The sequence below is a fragment of the Schistocerca cancellata genome, chromosome 8 (genome assembly GCF_023864275.1).
Source record: "Schistocerca cancellata isolate TAMUIC-IGC-003103 chromosome 8, iqSchCanc2.1, whole genome shotgun sequence".
Classification (NCBI taxonomy): Eukaryota; Metazoa; Arthropoda; class Insecta; order Orthoptera; family Acrididae; genus Schistocerca; species Schistocerca cancellata.
Genome location: NC_064633.1, coordinates 199,059,875 through 199,086,565, shown reverse-complemented (window position 1 = coordinate 199,086,565; position 26,691 = coordinate 199,059,875). Strand labels below are relative to the sequence as shown.

Genomic DNA, 26,691 nt, shown 5'->3' with positions numbered 1-26,691 from the left:
CTGAATTGTTAGCTGGAAAGATATTAAATGGTTTTGCAGAATATAAAAAAAAGGCCTTAGCCTGCAGTTGAACTTTTGCAGAAGTAATTATGATGGCAGCAATAATATTATACCCTGAAAGTTAACAATAATAATCTCCATTTTCTTGTAAGATTTAGCTGAATAAAATTCAATAAGGCTCTTTTCAGGCATTTTGCACTCCCACGCATGCTACCAGTGAATATATAAGTACTTAAGAGATAGGTTAAAGGCAACACAAATATACAGCCATGTTTCTTTCTGCCTTAACACAATTCCCAACACTTAAATCTCTTCAATTTCTACGTTGTTTACTGATGCAAACTTATCCCACAATGATTAAATAACATTTGATGCAGTCTGCTGAAATGACACTCATGCTGTTTTGTGCCTTACTAGGTATCCTTCGCGCATTTTTGCCTGAATGATGACAGTCATTCTTTCCCCTCTTTTCATTTGGAACTAATCCAATTGGTGTCCATTCCTTTCAAAAGTAAAACAAGAATCTGTGAAAAGTAACTGTTTTCTTTCTCTCTTTTTTTTTTTCCATAACCAGCTTGACGATGCGACGCAGAATTTTGCATTAGGATAGAAAATTATCTGTTAAACTGGAATTTTGGATTTCCATATGACAAAAGTTCACAGATGTGAGAAATCAAATCATTACGATAGGTGCATAAATTCTGTAACAACAGCTCACATACATTTCAGAAGACTATTTATCAGTAATACTGAACAAGTCAATGGATTTAAAAAATGTGTGTGGATGGGCACAATAAAAAAGAATGGTAAAATATGTTTTTATTGTGCCTGTCTGTGACTTAGCGCCTCCTCCATATGGTGAGTAGCAAACTAACCTTTCCCTATTGTTTTCCATACTAGACATGCCACAGTTTCACAAAACGCGTTTCAGACAAAGCATGAAACACCATTGCAGCGTGATGACAGTTCTCCATTGGATCTCCTCCTCTTTTTTTCCACAGCTGTGAAGTTTTCATCACTTGAATCTCCAGTGTTTAAGTTTGGACCTTCTACATGGACACGACTCTCATGTTTCTGAAGGAGAAAGTTTCGGGTAAATGTTGCATCACAGCTGCGGCATTTGAAGGGTCGTTCCCCTGTATGTGTAAGGATGTGCCTCTTGAGATCTGTTGACCATCCAAATGCCTTGGGACAAAGACGACACGGGTACCTGTATTCACAAATAATAATAAATTATGGTCAGTTGTTAAAAAAGTATCTTTTACGAGAGCCTGTTGCAGTAAAGAAGTTACGATCAATAAACGAAAATATTATAGAAAATTAACTACAATAGTAAAAAATAAAACATATTTTTTAACTTTTTTACAATGTATACTACTTTGACAATTTAAGCTCTCTTTTATAACTATTTTCAATGTCACAGTTAATATTACTTATCCAAAACTTCAACAACACAAAATTAACATTACATAAAATGCTTGTTCCAGCTGTGGCAAATTAACTGTGAAGACATAAAAGAACAAACTTCTGTCCATTTTTGTACATACTGAGAGATTGTTACGTATTTCCCATATTGGCATTCAAAGATCAGTTCACCTGTCAGGCGAGCTGTGCATACTCATTTTACTCTCACTGTACTACTGTAAGCAGCACAAAATGTACATGAATAATTTAATTTTTCCCATGAATTTCTGGCAATATATACATAACATGCTACTATTTGGAACATAGTTTATGCAAGATCTGGTGAAAACTACACTGTGGTACCATATTAAAAGGAACATCACAAGTCACAGTCATTAAATCATCACTTTGTCTCCTTAATAAAGTCCCCCAATGTAAAACTGAAATCCTCGCCGAAATGTTGTGCTTTAAAATGTACACAGCTAATTGTGAAGAATCACAGTGGAACATGCCATTTAACCCAATTCCCTCTGTATTTCTAACTTCAGTTTGTCTACAAACTGAAGAGTGATCAGGATACTCTCTTCACTCCACTGTAGCAACTACAGGACATTTCACAAAGTTTTACAGCCCTTCCAAAAAGCTCCTTTTAAACCAGTGTCTATGGAGTGTTCAGAGGTGCCATGGGAGGTTTCATTTTCCATTAAATACATTCATATTCTAATGAATGGAAACATTCCACGTGGGAAAAATGTATCTAAACACAAAGATGATGTAACTTACCAAATGAAAGCGTTGGTATGTCAATAGAGACACTAACAAACACAAACACACACACAAAATTCAAGCTTTCGCAACCCACAGTGGCTTCATCAGGAAAGAGGGAAGGAGAGGTAAAGACGAAAGGATGTGGGTTTTAACGGAGAGGGTAAGGAGTCATTCCAATCCCGGGAGCGGAAAGGCTTACCTTAGGGGGAAAAAGGGACAGGTATACACTCACACACACATATCCATCCTCATATATACAGGCACAAGCAGACATATTGTAAGGCATACATAAATTGGTTTCTCTCTGAACTAACATATTAGTATCTGTGTGGTAAGATTAATGAATGTTGGTATTTGTTCTACTTTTTGTTTACCACTGCAGTATTGGAATGGTATGATATATTTGATGACAAGGAATTAACTCAGTTTTGCAAGTTATCAACACACTGTATCAGAGAAAGAATTATTTCCTGTTATTACACAAGTAACAAGAAAGTCAAAGGCAACACAAACGAAGAACAGGTGACAGTCCTTTTTGATTTTAGCTATGAGGGCATTCGAGCATGGTGCAGGGCACGTTTCTCCCCATATAACTCAAATAAAAAAGGACATAAATACTATACTAGACATTAATGTCTGCACTGTACAAATAAATGAAAATGCCGCACAAGCAGATCCAGCAACTGCAGAGCAAGTTGCCTGGAAACCATATCAACACTGTCTGTTGGTTTCAGCCCTGGAAGGCTATTTATTCACAAATAGTAAGAAAAGTTTTTGCAATAATTTGTGACATGCAAATTTCTTGTATACTTACACAGAAGCAAATTTCACAACGTAACTGACCATGAGCCACTGGTTGCTCTCTCTGGTTCATGTTCAAGCTTCACAGACAGAACTGCTTGAAGACTACAGTGGAGGCATCACATTTACATGATTATAAATATCCAGTTCTGTACAGCTAAATTAACCAACATGCCAACACAAATGCATTATCTAGATTTCCAAACACATCCCAACTTTTATAGTCAGGTAACCCTATATTTTCACAAATATGCACATTACTGAATACTGTGGAAGGGTTTTCATACATTTTCATACAAACAGAATGGAAAACCTCAAAGGATCTGAATGAATCTTCTCCACCAAGGTTTAAACTATTTCCTTGTGGAATAGACTACAATGTAGTTATAGGAGTGCTACTACACACATCATGTTATTTATGGTTATTAAATAAGCTAAAGCTTTTTTAACTAGCTCCACTGAATTTGAAACTGGCATTAAAATTTGCATATTAGCCCTAGTTTTTGAACTGTAGCCACTGCCTGAGAATGTTTAATTCTCACATCATGGTATCATCATATGATCCGGTGAGGGCCTTTCAAGCGTTCATCACACGATCTACTTCCGGAGGCCAAATAAAAGGTCTTCATTTTTTAAGATATTTTCTTATATAAAAAAAAAGTCCTTTTTCTACACTTCTCAAATCACTTTCATGATAGCCGTGTTGTGATACACTTCAAGCTAGCAGTCTGTTATTAACAGAAAAATGCCAACACCACCTTTCATTACTATACTAATAACATAAATAACTTCGCTACATTTGTGGTGAAGTGACATTTACTTTGATTAAGTGTTGAACTGTGTCTTCTATGGAAAAAGTGTGTACTGTTTGTACTCTAGCTCTAAGATGGAAGACAACAACAGAAAATGGACACCTCATACAGTGTACTACATGTTTGTCCAACCTCAATGCACAAACAATTGGGGAAGTATTTGTATGTCATTCGGACTGCTGATGTTTCAATGGGAGTCTACTAACTGTATTAATACTAATGACTTATTACTGTATGATTCTTCCTATGAACAAAGGAGACATCATGAAGATAACATCAAAAGTTGTATATTCTACACTTTGATTAAAATAACTTTTAGACTGACAGGTACCAGTGGTTGCAAGCAGAGTAGCCAGCTGGTATACAACACACCACATGTTCGTACAAACAGTAATTGTGCACGAAAAAATGCTGTTACCAACTGTACAAAAGCGTCGTCGTCAGTGGTAGGGAGCATAGTGGTGGTAGTTGCAACAGTTGTGTATTTGGCTCTCATTCATTCCCCCACCCATCCCCACCTGGCCTCCTCCCATCCCTACAGCCTGTGTCCCTCACAAGGATCTAGACGTACCTGCTGCACAGGCAGCACAATCAGCACGTGAAGCCTGAGAAATACTTCCAACTGACTGATGCCCAGCTCCTACCACTCAACTCACTGAAAAGCCAAAATTCACTTCAAATTTTCCACAATATCCTAATAAACATTCAGACATAGGTTATAACAACAAGAGAAAAGTTTCTATTACAACAGACTTCGAGAAAGAAACTAACGTTTTGTGAAAATTTGTTGTTTTGTTTCTTACAATAGGTTTTAACGATGATAACAGGGTGTTTAAACTATTAGACAAATTGTTTCTCCTATGTATATTCTCTCTCCTTATGCATAATTTTAAACAAAAACTGTACACAAAACTATGTGCTGTTTTGCTTTCTTACTCCCAGTTGGTTTTAGCAGAAAACAATAAAGTTGTGTTTGTGGCTTATCAGCTTACGATTAGAATACTATTATGGAATCTGAATCGTTCAAAACTATGTAATCCTAACCTTTTGCAGATTAAAACTATATCAAATATTGTTATTGAAGCTACCATCCTCACAGATCCAGCAGCAGGAGAGGTCTCTCTTACCCTGTACACCAACAATCCCAACCGATTTACCTATTCAATGTATGCAACTTCAGCTCCCATCAAGGTTTGGTTGGCAAGAATAATAAAAAAGGATCAAGGTCAGAGAGGGGGAGATCAAATTGACATAGAGAGCAGGAAGGAGGTAATAGACAGAGAGAGGCAGAGGAGGATGTAGAGAGAAACAGAGGTAGGGGCGGGGGGAGATGTCAGGTGGTCAGAGAAATGGGGGGGGGGGGGGGGGGGAGGAGGAGGAGATGGACAGGGGGAAGAAGATTAGGACACACATCCGATTTCCAAAAGTAATTACCATTTGCGAAGCTTCACTGGATTCGCTAGTATAATATATGCCCCACACTTTTTCCTGTACCCGATGACAATGAATTTGCTGTTGCAAATAGTAACAGAACTGACTGACAGGAGTAGTTCTTTAAAACTGAAGGTAACCTCACATACTACAAAGATGAGATTAGTCAGATGCAATGAATACAATACAGAATCCTGATCAATGGCAACTGTTCACTGTCGCTTTGTATATGTCTTAATGGAAAATTTTCCTCAGAATCAGCCACCATTAATAGAACAATATTTTTTATTTTTATTTTTTATAAAAGTATAAAACTGTATTGTTACACGGCCACAAGCCCATCATGTCAAGGTTTGACAAACAGCATAACTACACATGATCAGTCATCCGTCCAAACATTTTAACTATTGTGTAATAAAATAACAGGGAGTAGACAAAAACAATGAAATACCAAAAACAGATCACAGTACCATGCCCAATGCAGTGTACAAAAACCATTGGCATTCAAAACAGTTTATAGACATTTTGAAATAAATAACAATAAGTCCCATGTCATTTTAAAAGTAATTTTATACTACACTTCCTGCAAAATAGTGGCAAGTTCAGTTAACAGTGATGGAGGTGATAGCGATTACGCATTCTTCTCTCCAAAATAGACCACAAAGGCCTTATAATATTGAGGTCTGGTGATTTTGGTGTACAGGGGAGATGCGACAATTCACAAAATCGGTCCTGGATAATGGGAGCATGTAAACAGGGGCCCTCTCACCTTGGAACACATCATCATTGGAGGAACAAATATTGTAAAATGGGATGGATTTGATCAGCCAAACAGGTCACACAATCCTTGGCAGTAATCCATCCTTGCAGAGTAGCCATGAAGCTCATGGAATACTATAATATGACTGCCCAGATTATCACTGAACCCCCGCCATGCTTCACTTGACACCACACAGTCTGCATAATAAGCATGGTATGGTGTATTCCAGACGTAAACTCGGCCAGAAGTTGGAAACAATGTGCAAAAAGACTCATCCGAACAAACTACTTTCTTCCATTGCCCTGTAGTCCAGATTTTATGGCTTCAGCAACACGTTTTCCTGTCAAGAGGCATTTGCATTACTGGTGTGTGGTTTTAGAATTCCACCTCTCCTGCAATTCCCAGGTACAGAGCTCCCTTCACATTGTTTTGGTACTGACAGGATTTGCTAGTATGACTTTCATTTCTGTAGATATTTTGGGTGCAGTCGGCCTCTTATTTTTCGTCACAATCCTCTTCAATGACCATCTGTCAAACACTCAACATACACTTTCATCCGGGTCTTGACTTAGCAGATGACTTTTTCCACTTTCCCTATACGCAAAGTAAATCTTCAATATGATGACACTTTACCAATACAAAAGAAACATATCAAATATAAGACTGTGGATATTTTAAAGTTACTCTCACAATATTAGGATTGCTATCTGTTTACTGCTTCCTGTCCACGGGAATGGCCATGCAAGAGACAAACATCATTTGCAAAGTGACCAGAGGTATTTATTCACTCACTGAATGAAAATATCGTGCATTGGTCATTGATAGAGTCAAGTGTACAACTGACACTGGGTATTAAAACTGATGCTTATGAAGAATTTTTGTAAAAGTTTTAAATGGTGGGTAAATGACACTGCTTTCACTCACGTACTTAAAGGTACCAAGACCGTTTGAAAAGTAAATGAAAGAAAGACTTTTTAAAGACAGTTTTGACATGGAAAAAATAGCTTTTTTTATGGAATGAAAGTACAAAAGGAAATGGAATGCTGTCATCACAAGTGAGTAATGCTGGACTGGACATGGAAAAGTGGTACTTTTGCAACAGCAGGCCAGAGACAGACCACAACAACACACTGCAAATGTATTAGAATTTTAATGTTTCATCTTTTTAGACACACATACACAAAGATCATACCTCAAAAATGAGAGTCAATCAATAAATTTAAAATTCATTTATAGGTCCTGTGACCAGAAAACCACAATGAAATCACATCCTAATGACCCCCACATTCAACTTTTCAAAATTTTTAAACAAGACTACCTGTGACAGAAAATTACAGAGTAATTATTACTAGATATTTGAAAATGGAAGTTTTGAAGTAGTTACATGAAGCGCATTGGCACACATGAGGGTCCATTCTTCTTCTACTGCCACCGCAGCCAAGGCTACCACAACATTTCACAAGGCACCCATCGAGAGCCACCACTATTCGACTCACCCGCATCACCACGATGCAGCCTGTCACCAGCTGCCAGGTGGCAGCAAGATCGACATCAGAAAACAGCATTGCACTGGGGCCCACACACACTACTAATGGTCAGCATCACACCGACCAACAAACCTTCACACAACTCCAGAGTGAAGACCACTAACTCTCATTTAGTATCTTGGACTCTGCTCTTGGAATGAATCACGATTTGTATCTTGGGCTGGGTCTGGCTTGTACTCTGGACTTGTATGGAATAAACCGTTCACATTAAAACAGTTAGAACTTTGTGTGTGAGCTTAGTACACAAATGGCAATGAGTGCAGTTAGACTCCCACATTTCTCGCCAATTTGACGACAACCAGCATGTCCCTGGTGGTGGTATTACAAAGTTAACTGCAACAGCAGCTGAAAAAGCCAGCGATGTTTGGAATTCCAACAGCATGAACACATGGCCATGTTGGACAAGGAATTGACCAGACTTACTGGCAAAGCCACGGCAACTGCTGGTCCATCTGCCTCCCTTTCCTGGCTACGATGAGTCTGCAGAGGGCTGGGAGGCATACGAGAAGCATTTTGGGCAATACTTCGCCACCTTCAAGGTAACAGACGCAACCCAATAAGACTCTTTGTCTGTTGTGGACTACGCCCCATATGTATCACTTGTTCAGAAAGTGTGCCCTGCTTCAGGAATCCACTTCCCTATCAATTCACAAAATTTTTTGCTTACTGGTGTCTTATTAATGCTGGCATACTCATGTAATTTCCTGAATGATGGAATTTTATCAAAGCAGGAAGCAACATCATCAATCTAATCATGCTTGGGCTGCAGAGTTGTATGGTCTCAGTCGAAAGTGCTGCTTTGTTACCTCTCAGTATAAGGAGTCTTACACTGATGCTATGTTCAGGACTGGTATATCAGTCAGCCCCAGATGAAGAGGTATGCCAAAGGACATTAGAATATGAAATCCCCCACCTTGGAAGAGATCTTTTCTACTGCTCAATCATCTGAAGTTTCTCACGCAGCAGGCCACCTGCTGGATTCTTGGGTAGACGTGGCCACTGTCAACTTTGACAACAGCAGGCACTCGGGTTCAGGCACATCCTTGGAAGTGGACATTGTGGTGGTGCATCATGCCCATAAGCCACACACCACAGAAACACATCCAAGTTGGGGTGTTTCCCACGGGCACCTTACCACCATGTCTGCCCCAAGCATTGGTCCTCCAACCATCACTAGCGGAAGGAAGGACACACTGCAGCAGTATGTCACATACTGTCCGTTTGTGCTGCAATCTTGGGCTTCGCCTGACGGATATTAATGTTGTCAGCCCTGCTTGTGCCACTTTTGAAATAGTTTCTAAGAATTTGTTAATGAATGTGTATCAATGGAAGCCACTACAGTTGCAAGTAGATACAGATGCTATAGCTTCTCTTATTAATTCTCACAGTACCTGCACCTCGGTAAGCTGCTGTTGTCTCCCGCTACATGTCATATTGTAGCCTACAACAGACAACAGATCCCCATTCTTTGCCACTTTACAGCAGACACGCCCCATTCTTTGCCACTTTACAGCAGACACGGCATATGTTAGACAGTGCTTTTAGGAAAAACTTGTTTGGCCTAGATGCCTCCATGGCATTTTGGGTTCAGTGTCACCAATTTGAAAAACCCAGTTTTCAACCATGTGCCGCACCAGGAAGCTGATGAACTTTACAAGGATTTTATGGACATTATTTTGTCTGTACTCAGCAAGGCTACAGATTTAACCATCCATATCACCCTCATCAGCTATGGAGGTGATTGAACCTATTTCACCCTAGCACTTGATACGCCATAAGTGATACTCAAAAAATAATTCAGCAAGATCAATACACGCAGTGATTTTAAGATCACAATTGATACACGGGCTGTGGTTGACATATACCCCATCCAGTGTTCAGATGAATTCAAGGGAAAACTGGCAGGAGGACAGCATTTTCAAAGGTGAATTTGTTGGTGGAGTATTTGCAGCTCCTGCTTGATGAGGCATTTCAGCAGTTACGCATCATCAACACTCCCTACGGTCTCCACAAGTATAAACAATTGGTTTTTCGGATAGGAAGTGCTCCCACTCTTTTTCAGAATTTTTTGGGGCAACTCAAATGATGTGTTCCTTTTTGTATCAACTATTTGGACAACATTGTGGTCACAGAACCTTCCACCAAGGAACATTTGTGGTACGTTTAGCTTTATTTCAAGCTCTGCAAGACTTGGGTCTCAAGTGCTATCTGGACTAATGACACTTCTTTCAGCTCTCTATTGAGTACCTTAGCCACATCATTTCTCACTGGGTGATCCAGCTGATGAACAGTCTCGTCACTGCCACTGGTGGTCTTCTTTGACCCACAAACCCGGTTTTTCTGGGCAAAATTGTTTATTGCCACAAAGTAATCCCACTGATGGCTATCATTGCGCATCCTCTTAATCTGTTACTGAAAAAGGCGTGCCATCTGTTTGGAAGACTGTGCTCCTATTGATTGCGAGACTGCTTTGAAGGACAGTCTTTATTCATCCCCTTGCCTTGACACATTTCAGATGGGTAAGCAGATTGTTTTGGCTACTGGTGCTTCCCAGTTTCGCCAGGGGGCTGTGGTGGCCCATTGCAATTCCGACAGTACAGAGCAGCCAATAGCGTTTGCCCCCAAGACACTCAATGTGGCACAAAGGATTTATTCCCAAATTGATGAGACACTTACTGTTATTCATGAGATGAAGAAATTTCATGTTTTTATATGGTGTGACTTTGTCATGGACCACAAGCTATTAGTTGCCATCTTTATCCTTGCAGTGTACCTGCTGGAGAAGACCCCACAGACTGCAACTGTGCCTTTGTCCTCAGCCATTACCATTATGAGGTTCACTTTTGCCCAGTGGCTAAGTGTTAGAATGTAGATGCTCTCACTTAGCTTCCTATAGATCCCAACAACAGTTTTAAATGGACGGAAATCCTTTGCTTTTACCTCGATGAGGAAGCTCAGCAGGTGGTAGACAACTTTCCACATATGAGCTCAGGCTACCTGTGTAGATTCTGTTCTCTGCCAGGTGGCGCAACGCAACCAGGGGGATTGACCATAACGATCTTCATCCTAAGTGTTGGACCCCATCCATATTTTTTTGTTCTGTCCTACAGACTGACTCCTATTGATTGCGAGACTGTTTACAACTGAACATGCTATGCCATTGACAGTCATTCCAGATTTCCTATGGCAGGGCGTAATTGGCTGTTGCATCATAGTCACTAGAGGGCATCACAGGATGATGTTTGCGCATTGCTATGACAACTGGCCATGTGCTGACCAAGTAACTGAACAATGATTTACTATGAGTCCCAAATGTGCAAGTCATCAAGCCTCTTGGTGGCAATGTCGCTCGCAGTAGTGGGAACCCAGGCAGCCATGGGAAGGCATCCAAATTGGATTTTGCGGGCCCCTGTCTTGGATGCATTTTAGTTGCTTGTCTTTGCTGCACACTCCCGGTTCCCATACATTATCAACTGCTGCTTCATGATCAAGGAGTCTACCGTGTGTGCCCTCACCCAGTTCATCTCCACTTAAGGTCTTCCACACACACATCACAGTTTACCTTTGCGCTGACCATGTGTAGGTGCCCCCCCCCCCCCCCCCCATTTTCTCATGCCATCAAATGAGAAAGGAAAATGCCTCATATGCACATTTAAAATGCAGACGAAGTACACTGAAGGTGTGCCAGTGGCAGAGGTTTCCACGTGTTTTCTGCCTGTGAGTGGGGGGAGGGGGAGGGGGCAGCGGGCCAACCATAGCGCCATCTGGTTTCCCCCTTCAAGCTAGACGAGTTTCGTTCTTTGTAGTTTTTTCGTTTGATGCTTATTTTGTGAGATGTTTGGCCCGGTCACTATCAGTGGACCAGCCTGTATAATGAATGAAAGTTTTAATGATTTCTTCATTGTGGAAGAGACACTGATAGTTCTGGAAAGATTAATAAAGGAAGGGCAGGTCACGTCAGAGCCACATGTGTGAGTAAAAGGACAGATAAAGATGAAGGGGGAGGTGTCATTGCTATTTTAGATGAGCTGAAGTGAGATGACTGGCTTGGTCACTCGGTGTAGTGTAAACCAATCTACATAAACCTTTATATCAGTTAGCACAGTTTCCATCATTCTGGCCAAAATAGAGCTTTGCTGAACACACGAATGAATAAAGCAAAAAGCACATTGGACAATAAGTATCTTGGTGTCACAATAAAATACAATCTCTGTGTTCCGACAAAATATCAATGGAGCACACGAAAGCAAGTCAGCTCGCTCTGGAAAATGCAAAGTCCAGCACATGATATTCCTTCCCTTCTGTGCAGCACCATCAGGTGATACTATATGTAACTTAAAAAGACACCAGATTAAAATGGTCTTTCAGGCACCTAAGAAAATCAATGAAATGTACCCTATGAAGGATAGGCATGGCATCAAAGTTCCAGGTGTTCGTAACATTCCACAAATGTGGCAGCGGTTATGTGAGACAGTCCATTCAAAACCTAATCAAGTGTTTTACTGTGTGTTGGTGGCACATCAAATGAAATTTAGAAAAATCTTCAGTTGGTAAAACAGCATGACCACACTTCAAACTACTGTAACTCAATCATCGAACAGGCTTTAAAAATTAGAATGTGTGTCAACTTTAACAGACATCGGACTTGCATTCAACAAGGGAGAAGTGGGAACTTGATAACAGGAGGCTGAATAGGAGTATATCCCTTTTTATACATCATTACAGAAATGAAAATGCTTCAAGTGGCGTTTCATCACTAGCACTGATGTGATTGCAGTGGGCACTACTATTTCACTTACATCAGTGTGCATAATTCCATTACTTCCCTGGCAAAGACAATGGTGGATATTGTAAAAGGTTCTGATTTTCACAGAGAATTAATGGGACAAGTGCAACAGGAACATTTAATACCACTCTGTAATACGATATCATGACACAGGCAAATAGAGAGTCATGCATGATGTCAAATGATGATGATGTTTGGTTTGTGGGGCGCTCAACTGCGTGGTTATCAGCGCCCGTACAATTTCCCAACCTTTGCTCAGTCCAATTTCGCCACTTTCCTGGATGATGATGAAATGATGAGGACAACACAAACACCCAGTCATCTCGAGGCAGGTGAAAATCCCTGACCCCGCCGGGAATCGAACCCGGGACCCCGTGCTCGGGAAGCGAGAACGCTACCGCGAGACCACGAGTGGCGGACATGCATGATGTCAAGTAATGACTTTCTGCATAGTGGGTGCATACAAAATGGCTGTATTGGAGGTGACAGAACAAATGTACTTTTAGATGGTCAATCTATTTATCCTTTTAACAACAGTAAACAGTTTAAGTGTAATAAATGAAAACAATGGAAAAAATTACCTCCTTTTGCCTGCAGATTTTTCCTCTGTCACTGCAACATTCTCTATCTGGTCTTGTTCTTTGATTAGGGTAGAACATATTTTCTTGGGATTTTTCTGTTTTCTGCTAGAAGAACACTTGCGTACATTTTCTGTACACTCCTTCATCACCACAATGTTTTCGCCTGCACAAGTCCTACCACTGCTAGTACTAGATAAATCGAGCGCAGATTCACACAGTGCACTCCTGGATGCAGCAAGCCTCATGATACAGTTCTCCAGACGGGTCTGCAGGTCGAGCCTCGCAAGAGATGCTTCTTTCTTATCTATTGCAGGTGTTGTTTCACAGAAGGAACTATTTGGTGAGATCCTGGTACTAGCACTCTCACAAATAGGAGAAGCTGTGGACGAGAGAGGCGAACAAGATTCCAGTGACGATGGCTGTGTGTCAGCAACTTGATCGCTAGTATGTTTCAACGCTGTCTCCAAAATGCTTTCTTTCTCTTTTCCTTTATATCTGTGGAAACAGTGAAGCTCACCAACATTTTCACTTGGAGCTTCGCCATCAGGTTTTCTTTCCAGGACATGTTGTGCAAAATGCTGTAGTAAGAGAGATGCTGAACTGAAGCTTGCCTTGCAGTCTGAGCATTCCAGGCAACGTAAGGATTCTGAAAATAAGATATTTTTTAAGATCATTAAGTTTGCTTGACATGATTCACATAACTGTTAATAAAGAACACTATGTCTCTTACACATTATATTCAACTGCTGGATTATAGACTTATGAGAACTCTAACTTGATTTCACACTGTTGTACTAATTGCAAAAATGCCAACATTTGGAAACGAGTGTAACCTTCCAAGAAGTACAGAAAAGATTTGTACAGCAATGTAACCCTCTTGGCCCATAGACTGCCTCTGTGCCAGTACCATTATTTCCTAGTCAAAGGGTTCAGTCTCATACTCTGATTCAGTCAATGGGCCAAGGGAGTTACATTACTGTATAAATCTTTTCTGTACTACTTGGGAGATTATAATCACTTCCAAATGGTGGCACTTTTGCAATTAGTACAACAATGTAAAATCAAGTTAGAGTTGTGGAGTTCATGTAAGTCTATAATCCAGTATGAACTTGTTTTACAAGTACAGGTGTTTAAGGAACATGTGGAGCCACTGAAATAAGAAAAGTATAGTAGCTAATTACATACAGAAGACACCAAAGTGCTAAGTAATAGTTCTTCTTACTGTGTTGATATGGAATTTGAAACAATATGTAGACCACCACAGAGGCACGTACAAAGCACTGCTACTCGATTGGTAGTGGGGAAGGTGTGGCATAGATGTAGCAAGTACACTGTAACTGTATGGATTATAGGTTAATGACAGTGGAAGACTGCGAAACGCTTATGTGATGGCCCAGTTTTCAGGGGAAGTATGTTAAACAGGAACAGAAATAATTATAATATTTAACATATATTCAATAACCTTTCTTTCACTAGTGTGGATGCTTCAATTGTGACTGTAGCTATGAGCATGCATTCAACCAGCAGTACAGCTTTGTGCAACTTGATGGATAAAGTGCATTACTAAAATACAAAATTAACTTCTACTTCACAGATTAGTGAATACAAAACATTATCTGGAATGAATGTTTAATCACAGGCAACAGCCCATGAGTGTTTGCAAGAGGACAGGGTGTGGTGGTGGTGGTACAAGAGAGGGCACTTGTAAACCAACACCCCCCCCCCCCCCAAAATCTAAAGTGCAGACCTCAGAATCACAATTTTACAACACACAAGTTACACACCTGTTTAGTGTACAGCAGACTTCTCATTTTATAACTACAGGGAGTCCCACATAAAAGTTAATCCTCTCTGACTGAATTGCTTGTGAAGTGGTAAAACTGTCTCAAAAGTTGGCTACACTGCATTTTATCAGAGAGTTGAGTGGAGCTGTGTGTTCGTGTGTCAGTTACGAGAAGCTCGTCTTGTTGACTTGTTACAGAAATGGGGCAGTTTGCATTAGAGCAGCAAATTGATGTTGTGGAGTATTACGTAAAGAAAGGTTCCATTAGAGCTCGATATCATAACTGGCGCCCCATGAACCATGGACCTTGCCATTGGTGGGGAGGCTTGCGTGCCTCAACGATACAGATAGCCATACCGTAGGTGCAACCACAACGGAGAGGTATCTGTTGAGAGGCCAGACAAACGTGTGGTTCCTGAAGAGGGACAGCAGCCTTTTCAGTAGTTGCAGGGGCAACAGTCTGGATGATTGACTGATCTGGCCCTGTAACATTAACCAAAATGGCCTTGCTGTTGTGGTACTGTGAACAGCTGAAAGCAAGGGGAAACTACAGCCATCATTTTTCCCGAGGGCATGCAGCTTTACTGTATGGATAAATGACGATGGCGTCCTCTTGGGTAAAATATTCCGGAGGTAAAATAGTCCCCCATTAGGATCTCTGGGCGGGTACTACTCAAGAGGACATCGTTATCAGCAGAAAGAAAACTGGCATTCTACGGATCGGAGCGTGGAATGTCAGATCCCTTAATTGGGCAGGTAGGTTACAAAATTTAAAAAGGGAAATGGATAGGTTAAAGTTAGATATAGTGGGAATTAGTGAAGTTCGGTGGCAGGAGGAACAAGACTTCTGGTCAGGTGAATACAGGGTTATAAATACAAAATCAAATACGGGTAATGCAGGAGTAGGTTTAATAATGAGTAAAAAAATAGGAGTGCGGGTAAGCTACTACAAACAGCATAGTGAGCGTATTATAGTGGCTAAGACAGGCACGAAGCCCATGCCTACTACAGTACTACAAGTTTATATGCTAACTAGCTCTGCAGATGACGAAGAAGTTGAACAAATGTATGATGAGATAAAAGAAATTATTCAGGTAGTGAAGGGACACGAAAATTTAATAGTCATGGGTGACGAATTAGACAGTACGAAAACGGAGAGAAGGAAACATAGTAGGTGAATATGGATTGGGGCTAAGAAATGAAAGAGGAAGCCGTCTGTTAGAATTTTGCACAGAGCATAACTTAATCACAGCTAACACTTGGTTCAAGAATCATGAAAGAAGACTGTATACATGGAAGAATCCTGGAGATACCAAAAGGTATCAGATAAATTATATAATGGTAAGACAGAGATTTAGGAACCAGGTTTTAAATTGTAGGACATTTCCAGGGGCAGATGTGGATTCGGACCACAATCTATTGGTTATGAACTGTAGATTAAAACTGAAGAAATTGCAAAAAAGGTGGGAATTTAAGGAGATGGGACCTGGATAAACTGACTAAACCAGATGTTGTACAGAGTTTCAGGGACAGCATAAGGGAACAATTGACGGGAATGGGGGAAAGAAATACAGTAGAAGAAGAATGGGTAGCTCTGAGGGATGAAGTAGTGAAAGCAGCAGACGATCAAGTAGGTAAAAAGACGAGGGCTAATAGAAATCCTTGGGTAACAGAAGAAATATTGAATTTAATTGATGAAAGGAGAAAATATAAAAATGCAGTAAATGAAGCAGGCAAAAAGGAATACAAACGTCTCAAAAATGAGATCGACAGGAAGTGCAAAATGGCTAATCAGGGATGGCTAGAGGACAAATGTAAGGATGTAGAGGCTTGTCTCACTAGGGGTAAGATAGATACTGCCTACAGGAAAATTAAAGAGACCTTTGGAGAGAAGAGAGCCACTTGTATGAATATCAAAAGCTCAGATGGAAACCCAGTTCTAAGCAAAGAAGGGAAGGCAGAAAGGTGGAAGGAGTATATAGAGGGTTTATACAAGGGCGATGTACTTGAGAACAATAGTATGGAAATGGAAGAGGATGTAGATGAAGATGAAATGGGAGATACGATACTGCGTGAATAGTTCGACAGAGCACTGAAAGACCTGAGTCGAAACAAGGCCCCGGGAGTAGACAACATTCCATTAGAACTACTGACGGCCTTGGGAGAGCCAGTCCTGACAAAACTCTACCATCTGGTGAGCAAGATGTATGAGACAGGAGAAATACCCTCAGACTTCAAGAAGGATATAATAATTCCAATCCCAAAGAAAGCAGGTGTTGACAGATGTGAAAATTACTGTACTATCAGTTTAATAAGTCACAGCTGCAAAATACTAACACGAATTCTTTACAGACGAATGGAAAAACTGGTAGAAGCGGACCTCGGGGAAGATCAGTTTGGATTCCGTAGAAATGTTGGAACACGTGAGGCAATACTAACCTTACGACTTATCTTAGAAGAAAGATTAAGAAAAGGCAAACCTACGTTTCTAGCATTTGTAGACTTAGAGAAAGCTTTTGACAATGTTGACTGGAATACTCTCTTTCACATTCTAAAGGTGGCAGGGGTAAAATACAGGGAGCGAAAGGCTATTTACAATTTGTACAGAAACCAGATGGCAGTTCTAAGAGTCGAGGGTCATGAAAGGGAAGCAGTGGTTGGGAAAGGAGTAAGACAGGGTTGTAGCCTCTCCCCGATGTTATTCAATCTGTATATTGAGCGAGCAGTAAAGGAAACAAAAGAAAAATTCGGAGTAGGTATTAAAATTCATGGACAAGAAGTAAAAACTTTGAGGTTCGCCGATGACATTGTAATTCTGTCAGAGACAGCAAAGGACTTGGAAGAGCAGTTGAACGGAATGGACAGTGTCTTGAAAGCAGGATATAAGATGAACATCAACAAAAGCAAAACGAGGATAATGGAATGTAGTCAAATTAAATCGGGTGATGCTGAGGGAATTAGATTAGGAAATGAGACACTTAAAGTAGTAAAGGAGTTTTGCTATTTTGGGAGTAAAATAACTGATGATGGTCGAAGTAGAGAGGATATAAAATGTAGACTGGCAATGGCAAGGAAATCGTTTCTGAAGAAGAGAAATTTGTTAACATCGAGTATAGATTTAAGTGTCAGGAAGTCGTTTCTGAAAGTATTTGTATGGAGGGTAGCCATGTATGGAAGTGAAACATGGACGATAACTAGTATGAACAAGAAGAGAATAGAAGCTTTCGAAATGTGGTGCTACAGAAGAATGCTGAAGGTAAGGTGGGTAGATCACGTAACTAATGAGGAGGTATTGAATAGGATTGGGGAGAAGAGAAGTTTGTGGCACAACTTGACTAGAAGAAGGGATCGGTTGGTAGGACTTGTTTTGAGGCATCAAGGGATCACAAATTTAGCATTGGAGGGCAGCGTGGAGGGTAAAAATCGAAGAGGGAGACCAAGAGATGAATACACTAAGCAGATTCAGAAGGGTGTAGGTTGCAGTAGGTATTGGGAGATGAAGAAGCTTGCACAGGATAGAGTAGCATGGAGAGCTGCATCAAACCAGTCTCAGGACTGAAGACCACAACAACAACAACAACAACAACAACCGTATATTTTTCTTTCTTTCTTTTTGTGAAATGCATAATTTTAGATTACTAAACATTAAAAGCAAGCTGCCAATCTTCACACCATTTTGAAATCTGACCAAGGTCTGGCCGCATTCAATTTGTCTACACAATCTTTCAGTATGAACAGCAAGGGTCTTGACACACTACCCTAGGGCACGCTTAACTTAGTTCTACAGCTGATGATGACTCTCCACCCAAGACAACATACTACATCCTCCCTATCACGGGAGCCTCAATCCAGTGACAGACTTCACTTAATATCCCACACAATGATACGGTTGACAATAAGGGCAAATGTGGAGGAGAGTCTATCAGGAGCCAAGAGATACTGTTTCAGTCTGACTTGCCTTGATCCACGATATTCAGGATGTCATGTGAGAAAAGTGCAAGTTGTGTTTCACACCACAGATGTTTCCAGACTGTGCTGATTGGCATGAAGGTCATTCTGTTCAATATACTTCATGTTATATGAGTTCAGAATATGTTCCTAAGATTCTATAAAAGATGGCTGTCAATGGCATTGGACAGCTGTTTTGTGACCCTTTTCCTGTTGGATGCTAGTAATCAGTACTGACCCATCTCGAACTGCAATCAACTTCAAATAGCAGACAACGCTGTGATTAATTAATCTAACATGTTGATAAATGTGATTAGAAAGTCAATTACACATATATCTCTGCTCTTGCACGTGTTGATGACCTAAACAGTATTATATACTAGTTCAAGTAGCAGTGGCCAGAAATCCATTAAAAAAGGTCTGATGTCTTTTTGTTTCAATCAGATCAAGTGGTCCTGTTAACCACTTCACCAATAGCCTTCTTAGAGTGCACACACACAATACATATGCATAGCTAACAACTCACAGTTTTGAAAAGCATGTAAGATGTAGGGCATACATATTCCACAGCATTATTAAATTATGTTCATTACACGGAATTTGATTACTGTAACAGTTGCACTACATCTTTTAGCCAACTAGACAACGGTATACCAAAGACGAAAACAGCAAGGTTTTTCTCACAGTGCTTCACAGAACAGCATTGAGCCAAAACAACACTGAAGGAAAAAAATACTCAAATGGAACAAGACCTACACTCCAGAATCTTGTGATTTGTTTTACCCTTTTCCATTAGCTTCTAACAGAGGAGATACACTACCTTCTAGCAGAGAAGATGGTATTATTCACGCAAAAAATTGAGACATCTATTAATCAAAATCACCTTCCTTTGATTCACACTTAACTCTGATAAACATGTTTTGTCCAGAGCTCTTCGGCATGAAAACTTACTAAATACAGTATATAAAAAAGGCAATTTGAATCTTGCCTCACCTCCCATACCCTCCACCTTGAGTAAATTTCTGCAGAGCATCAAGCAACATTCAAGTGCTTCACATATTATCTAAATACTGGAGATAAACCATACAGGCAAACAATGGTAGGCAATCAAGGTATACTAGATAAAGATTACTCACTGATAAGAATAGTACAAGAAAAATGCCACAATTATTTTTGTCCCTCTCACCACAAGGAAATTTGTTGCAATGCCATACACAATCCTGATGAGAGTATATAACCTCCCTTCCTCCTCCCCTCCCCCCCCCCCCCCCCCCCCCCCCACACACACACAATCTTTCGTGTACAATACAGTTCTGAGAGATATGTGCATATGAAGAAACAATTTCTTATATGCGAGTGCAGGCTTTCTCGGCAAATTTCATACATGAAGTCTTCCGAGTTGTCAGCCAAGTAGCATCATCGTCTCGTAGCAACGTTTCAATGGAATGCATCTCCATCATCGAAGTGTTGGGATGTCGTCGGTCGTGGGCTTATATCTCTGCTTGACCGCTCTCCACTTCTTGCGGCTGGCCAATCACGTGCCCGCGGAATCGCCCGATGCGCCTGGATCGGCCAGTGGCAGTGGGGATGCGTACAGCACAGATGTAAGCCTGCGATCGACGATATCCCGACACTTCGCCTGAAGATGATGGAGACGCATTCCATTGAAACGTTGCTACGAGATGACTCTACTCGGCTGACAACCTGTGAAGACTTCATATATAAACAATTTCTTACCTATGGGCAAGCTATTTAACAATATACATAAAAAAATTCTGGAGATACAGTAAACATTAATAAATTTCGAGAAACGGAGTGATTCAAATTAGACAGTTATAGGTATTTCACGGTAATCATAAGTATACTGTAAAATGAAAATGTGGAGATAAACATTAACATACACTTTAAAATTCCTATTTACACAGCGTGTAAACGAAATTTGTGTTGTAAAGTTAAAACCTGCATGAAATGAAGCCAATTAATATGTTGACTGGCTCCGAACCAACAGCAGCATTTCTTGGAGACAACCACAACTCTGGTAATAGTTCAAAAGTTGATAAAGTGCAAAATACACTACAGAGAGTTTATACATTATGCAACACTTGATAACTACAAAGTTGTTTTGAATAGCAATACAATAGGCATAATCTGTATCAATTCAGGCAGGAGGGTTACCTTTTTAGTCTTTGATGTTATTGAATTTAGCCTGAGATACAGGCCTCCAAAGATGACTCTGCAAACACCATTTTGGAGATGCGAATTTTGGAAGATTTTTTAAAATGATGTATTTCTGTAACTATTCTAGATATTTTGTCAGAGTTTTTTTATTTGAATAATTGTTTCATGATTACAATGGTATCCTCCGTTTGGACATATCCGTCGAAGTTCTTTTACTGTCGCCTTTTGAATTCTTTTTATAATTTACAGAAAAAAATTTGTTTCAAAAGTGCCAATCACGAAAAGTTAATTTTTTTTCTGGTGATTAGTATCATTTATTATTATATTCTCTATAAAGGATAGCTCCCCAGATGGGCAGGTTTTATTATTATTATTTTTTTTTTTTTTTCAATGGTAGCCTAATGTATTTCTTCACTGAAGTTGTTTCTTACGAATTTCTTTGTTACAATGTTTATTTCTATTGTCTTTGTTGCAGATATTTCTTACACTTTGTTGTAGTTTCTTGTCAGTTTCCTTATCGTGGTTGTTCATTGCAGGTTTCAGTACTCACTGCTAATTTGTTTACTGAAGAGGCTTCTAAGAATTCTGAGACCATCCAGTGAGTTCTGTATCTTTCATGAGGAATTTGCCAGTTGACACAGTTGCAGTGTGTTTTGTGAAAAGTACTGTTTGAAATATCTTCTGACTGAGGTCATAGGAGAGTGAAGTGTGCTGACTATTTGCATATCCATAAAAGTGAGATACATAAGACAAACAAAAAAACATACTTTGTTCAGGTTGGGAATAAGTGTTCTCATTTGAAGACTCCGTTTCAAAGTGAAGATGTTCCCAGTGATGACTTTTTGTGTTCTACATGTTTTGACAGAATAACTACAACGACAGTACCTGAAAAAGGTGAAGCCTCCCAGATGCAGATCTTGCATCGACAGAAGAAGAATTACATACACTGAATCAGTCAACTACAGAGGTAGGTGTTGGTCCTGTTAAGAAACTGTGGTCAGTGAAGTCGAGTCACAAGCTCTATGCATCAAGAAAGTGCAGAGAATTACTAAAGCTATGGATGAATACACTACAACAAAACTGACCACTCTCTTCAAAGCGGAAATTCCATCTTCAGAAGAAAATGAGCCAAAGCACTCTTGCACCTCTTGCCAGGAATTTTTCACAAATACAAATTCAGCTGTTTAATACTGTGCATCCTGTGTGAAAAGGTACAAGTTTTAACAATTATTTCAGAGACATTTTCAAAGAAAACAATTTTGAACCACAGGCAATCAGTATCAATGTAAATGGTAGGCAAATCAAGAAATGAGGTTTGTAAAAGGAGTTTTTGGAAGACCAGATCCCTATTATGGTCATCCTGTAGAAGCAGCTCAAGTTCAAATAGTGCAGTCATTTAATCTGGAAGATAAATGGGACTATTCTCACCAGAGTACCAACAAAAAAGACACTATAACTGTAACAGCTGAAGGTCAAAAAGTTGTGAAAGTGAAGAGGTACATGACTCGCCAGTATTAAAGAAACTTCTGCAATTTATAAGAGCACCTATACAACTTTACATTAGTAGTCTGTGACATAAAGCAAGAGACTTGTTGGTTTCAAGAATGTGGTAACTGCCGTGGAAAGGGAGGACTGTCTTTACAGACACTTGGCCTGGAAGACGTAGCAGAGAAATCTGCAAGAAAACTGTTGCCTTTGACAGTTCATTGATGAACTTGGTAAATGGTCAGTGAAAGCAGTAAAACACCAGCATCTGAAGAAATTGCAACAACACATTGCAGAAGTGGAAGGGTGTGTACAGGTTGAAGAACTATGTTTAGTGCTTCACTGTGGGCATCATTGAAGTAATGACCAGGTTTCAATTCTTACAGGAGTGACATATTTTCAGGATGTTACAGGAGAGACATTTTCAGAATGTTATAGTAGAGACATATTTTCAGAACAAGATCACAACTGTTGCAATTATAAGTGATGACACAGGACATGACTAAGCACACACTTTGCTAGCAATGTGCAAAATCCTTCATCTTGAAACAGGGGCAGAGAAGATCATCACTTATGATCGTGCTCCTAGTCATTTTAAAAACCGTTAGCAGCTGTACAAATTGAGTAAGTCGCTTGTGACAACTGACCACATAGATAGTGCTACTGGTCATGGGAAGGTGTCTTGTGATGGTGTAGGAGGCCTAGTGAAGCACCATGCTACAAAACAATCTTTCCAAACCAAATACTGCTGCAATTCAGAATGCTGAGAATTATACGAGAGTCATTAAATATTACACATCCACAGCCCTCATTCTTTTGTCCAAAGATGAAATCGAAGAATTCCGTGGGAAGAAAAAAGAAGAATAGTCCAAACAAACTACTCATGTGAAGGGAATTTAGAAGACCCATTTTAGGACTCAAAGTGATGGGGGAACTCATATTGTATGAACTTTAAAGAACAAGAAAGAAATTTTGTTCGTTCAGCCAACACCTCAGAAATAGCAGGATAATATTCAGATTCACAATCTGAGAAGGGGGATGTTTGTGGCATGTGTTATGACTGTGAGTGGGGGATTGCAGAGTTTATAGACACCAGTTATGAGTTAAAGGAAATTGTAGTGAACTTTATTCTACCACATGGACCAGCTGCTGGTTATAGGTTTCCAGCTGAAGGACAGCAACAACACCATCAGCACTCACTTCCTGTTCACAATGTTTTGAAGAGTCTAAGTGCTCCAGTTCCTATCAGTTCAACAGGAAGGCATCACTCTATATCAAAGGAAGCAGTGGAACACATTTTTAGTTCATTGACTGGCTAATTTAAATACAAAACAGATTGCACAGAAATTGCATAAATTGAAACCTTTAAGTCTTTTAGACCTTTCACACACACTTTGGAACCATTTAAAATGCTTCAAAAATGAGTCTCTTACTCATCTTTCAAAACTAAAATTATGTTAAATAAGGCTAGGTTTTGTTTTTAATGAGCCTGTTATGTGATAATGTGGTAATAAAACATGTTTTATGTATTGCAGAAATTTCAAAAGTCCATAAATTATAAAGAGAGTTTAGAATACTGTAGTAAAAGAACTTTGACAGGTAAGTCCAAATGGAGGATTTCTTTGTACTCATTAAGCAACTATCTTTCAAATAAAAAACCCCAACAAAATACTAGAACTGCTCAAGGGATACAGCATTTTAATATTTTTTTCCCAAATTCGCATCTTCAAAATAATATGCGCAGTGTCATCTTTGGAGGGCTGTATCTTGGAGCAGAATTTTTTTTTTTTTTTTTTTTTGGAGAAAACAAAAAAATGTGTGTTCCTTACTTAGTCCTTCATGTTAACAAATGCAACATTCAATAACATCCGAGACTATGAAGGTAAGATTGTTTCCTAGCCTGTCTGAATTGATATGGACTATGCAACAACCCTTTTGTAAATGTTCCATTCGACAGGTAAGATTTTTTCCTAGCCTGTCTGAATTGATATGGACTTTGCAACAACCCTTTTGTAAATATTCCATTCGACATGTAGGCCTAATTGAACAACATAAAAAAAAAATTAAATACTCTGTCAAAACGAAACAATTTGACACCGACAGTCAGATGTCTTGTGAATACACTTAAACGTCATGTACAGAACACTCAATTTGCATCAAACCATTTACATGTCCAGAAAATTAACATTTGTGTCCAGCATTGAGCAGTACAACTCCTTAACATGTTGCACACACAAATACCATTTAACAATATGTCAAGTGACAGTCTGTCTGACCACTCATATCTTATAAAATTTATCAGCTGACCTATGGTCACATGTGAATTGGATGTGTAAATATAGTTCAAGTACCATTCAACAATATATTCTTCAAGAAACCCAGTCCTGCATATTCCTTGAGTGTTCACATGATTTGTGAAACTAGTTTTTTTTTTTGTTGTCTATCACAAAAATCATACAATCTGCCAGAACTGTCAGCAGTGACAATTCCAGAAGATGCTCATAATTAGCACTTATCACTGAATTTGCCCAGCAGTAGAATCATTAGTAACATGGGAATCAAATTGACACAAGTATGAAAATAAACATGTGAAGCAATCACTCTGTGGCACACTAAAGAACTATCAACCAGTATGTGGCAGGAAGATCCCTGACAACAAAGAAAACCTTACATAAACCAAGTAATAGGTAATGAGTTGTGGGGAGGGGGATCTGCAAACATAATTTTGTAAGAAGTACTGCAATTTTTGATATGTGTACTGGTAATCAATGAAATTATAGAAATATTCTTTGTGGAATTGCTTTTTCCTTGTGTTACTGGAGAATGTAAACAGGGCCTCAGCAGTGTCAAAAAATGTGGACCAATAATAGTCATTAGGAAATACTGTGCAGTAAACAAACAGTGCAAAAATATGCAGTTGTCCAGAGAGTTACAGACATTGTTGCCACGAATAGGGTTGAACCAACACTAGCTGGGAATGATAGCTTTGGGTAGAAGATACACATAACACCCTCTCGCATTTCTCAGCATATACTGGACGTAAACAGTAGTCCTCGCTACCACAAACACATTTGCACCTTTCACGTTGGCTGGCTTCGCCAACTCACAACCAAATGGTCACCTTCCTACCTAACCTAGATCTCCAGCCGCACTACAGATTAGTCTGTCGCAACAATCAATCTTACGAGTGAAGGGGAAGAGGGGGGGGGGGGGGGGCAATACGTAACTTTGACCCAGCATTGTATTCTGTCGTGACAATACATACAGTTTGCCTGTATAGAACCAATCATTGCACGTCACATCAAAGTCTACAACTGACTTAAAAACCACAAAGGCTACGCTTCCTTCGTAATATCTAATTACAAAATGAAAAATGCTGAAGCGATTTATTTTCATGAAAGTTAAATTTGACAAGGTCCAACTTGGATAAAACAGCATTGAATTTTGTTTACCTGTAAATGATTGCATTACAGAATACAGGGCTGTGGGGTTCCAGCGGTGGCAGCATTGAAACCTGCCGAAAAGGAATGTTATTCTGTAACTGGTGTTACATATCACATCATTGATTGTGGTATACAAAAAACGTAAATCACAAAAAGATATTTACGGCTTTAATATTCACAATATATGTTGAAAACGTACAATCATCACGACGATGGCTTCCGAATGCCGCATTTATATTGAACAAAACATCATATCCTTCGCACAAGTAGCACTCGAACAGAATGTCAAAACATTACATTTGCGCTATACACACGTACAAATGAACCAGAACCAATTTTGATATGTCTAGCTTAACATTACATATAATCATCACACAGCTTACAAACTTAAAATTTCTGTCGCCATCTTGGCAGATGTATTTCCGTTCCTTAACAGCAGGCGTGACGTTCGAAGCGCAACTTTCAAAAGGGGAAAACAATACACCACAAGGAAAAATACGTACGCCGCTAACGACTTAAAAGTCATTTTCCTTAACGATTGCTCCAACAGCTGTCAAGATTTCTAAAGTCCTGTTAATGACATGTTACAATATATGAAACAACTTGTATAATCAATGATATTACATGTTCTTTCAATCCTTCGAGACGGCAATATAAGAAGTCTTTTGCGCTGTTGTGCTATTGCTGAATATTTATTTTGTTTTGATCTTGTGACAGCGCATACGATTATAAGGCACGTCAGTTGTAATTACGCTGGAGTTCCACTACATGGGATAGATGTATGGAGTAATTATCCTACAGAAGGCACATAGAATTATGGGAAATATGTGCCAGGGAAACCTTAGAAATTTGTTCAATCAATTTAAAATACCGTACCAATTGTTGATCTCTGTATGTACTTGAGATAATCATTACGGCAGTAAAAAGTAAAAAAAAACACTTAATAAAGAAACACACGATCACA

At 39.5% G+C, this 26,691-nt stretch overlaps 1 protein-coding gene across 2 annotated transcripts; it reads right to left on the bottom strand.

Moving 5' to 3' along the window:
• LOC126094832 (zinc finger protein 732-like) lies at positions 1-26,135 on the bottom strand. Of its 2 annotated transcripts, none has more exons than XM_049909428.1 (4): positions 25,927-26,135; positions 25,737-25,798; positions 12,891-13,536; positions 1-1,210 (listed from the first exon to the last, which is right to left on the bottom strand). In XM_049909428.1, exons 2-4 carry the CDS (start codon positions 25,750-25,752, stop codon positions 928-930), a joined length of 945 nt encoding a protein of 314 aa, XP_049765385.1. In that variant the 5' UTR covers positions 25,753-25,798; positions 25,927-26,135; the 3' UTR covers positions 1-927. The 2 variants fall into 2 exon arrangements, with proteins under 2 accessions (XP_049765385.1, XP_049765386.1); XM_049909429.1 differs by lacking the exon at positions 1-1,210 and adding an exon at positions 6,489-6,570.
• Positions 26,136-26,691: the final 556 nt, after the last annotated feature.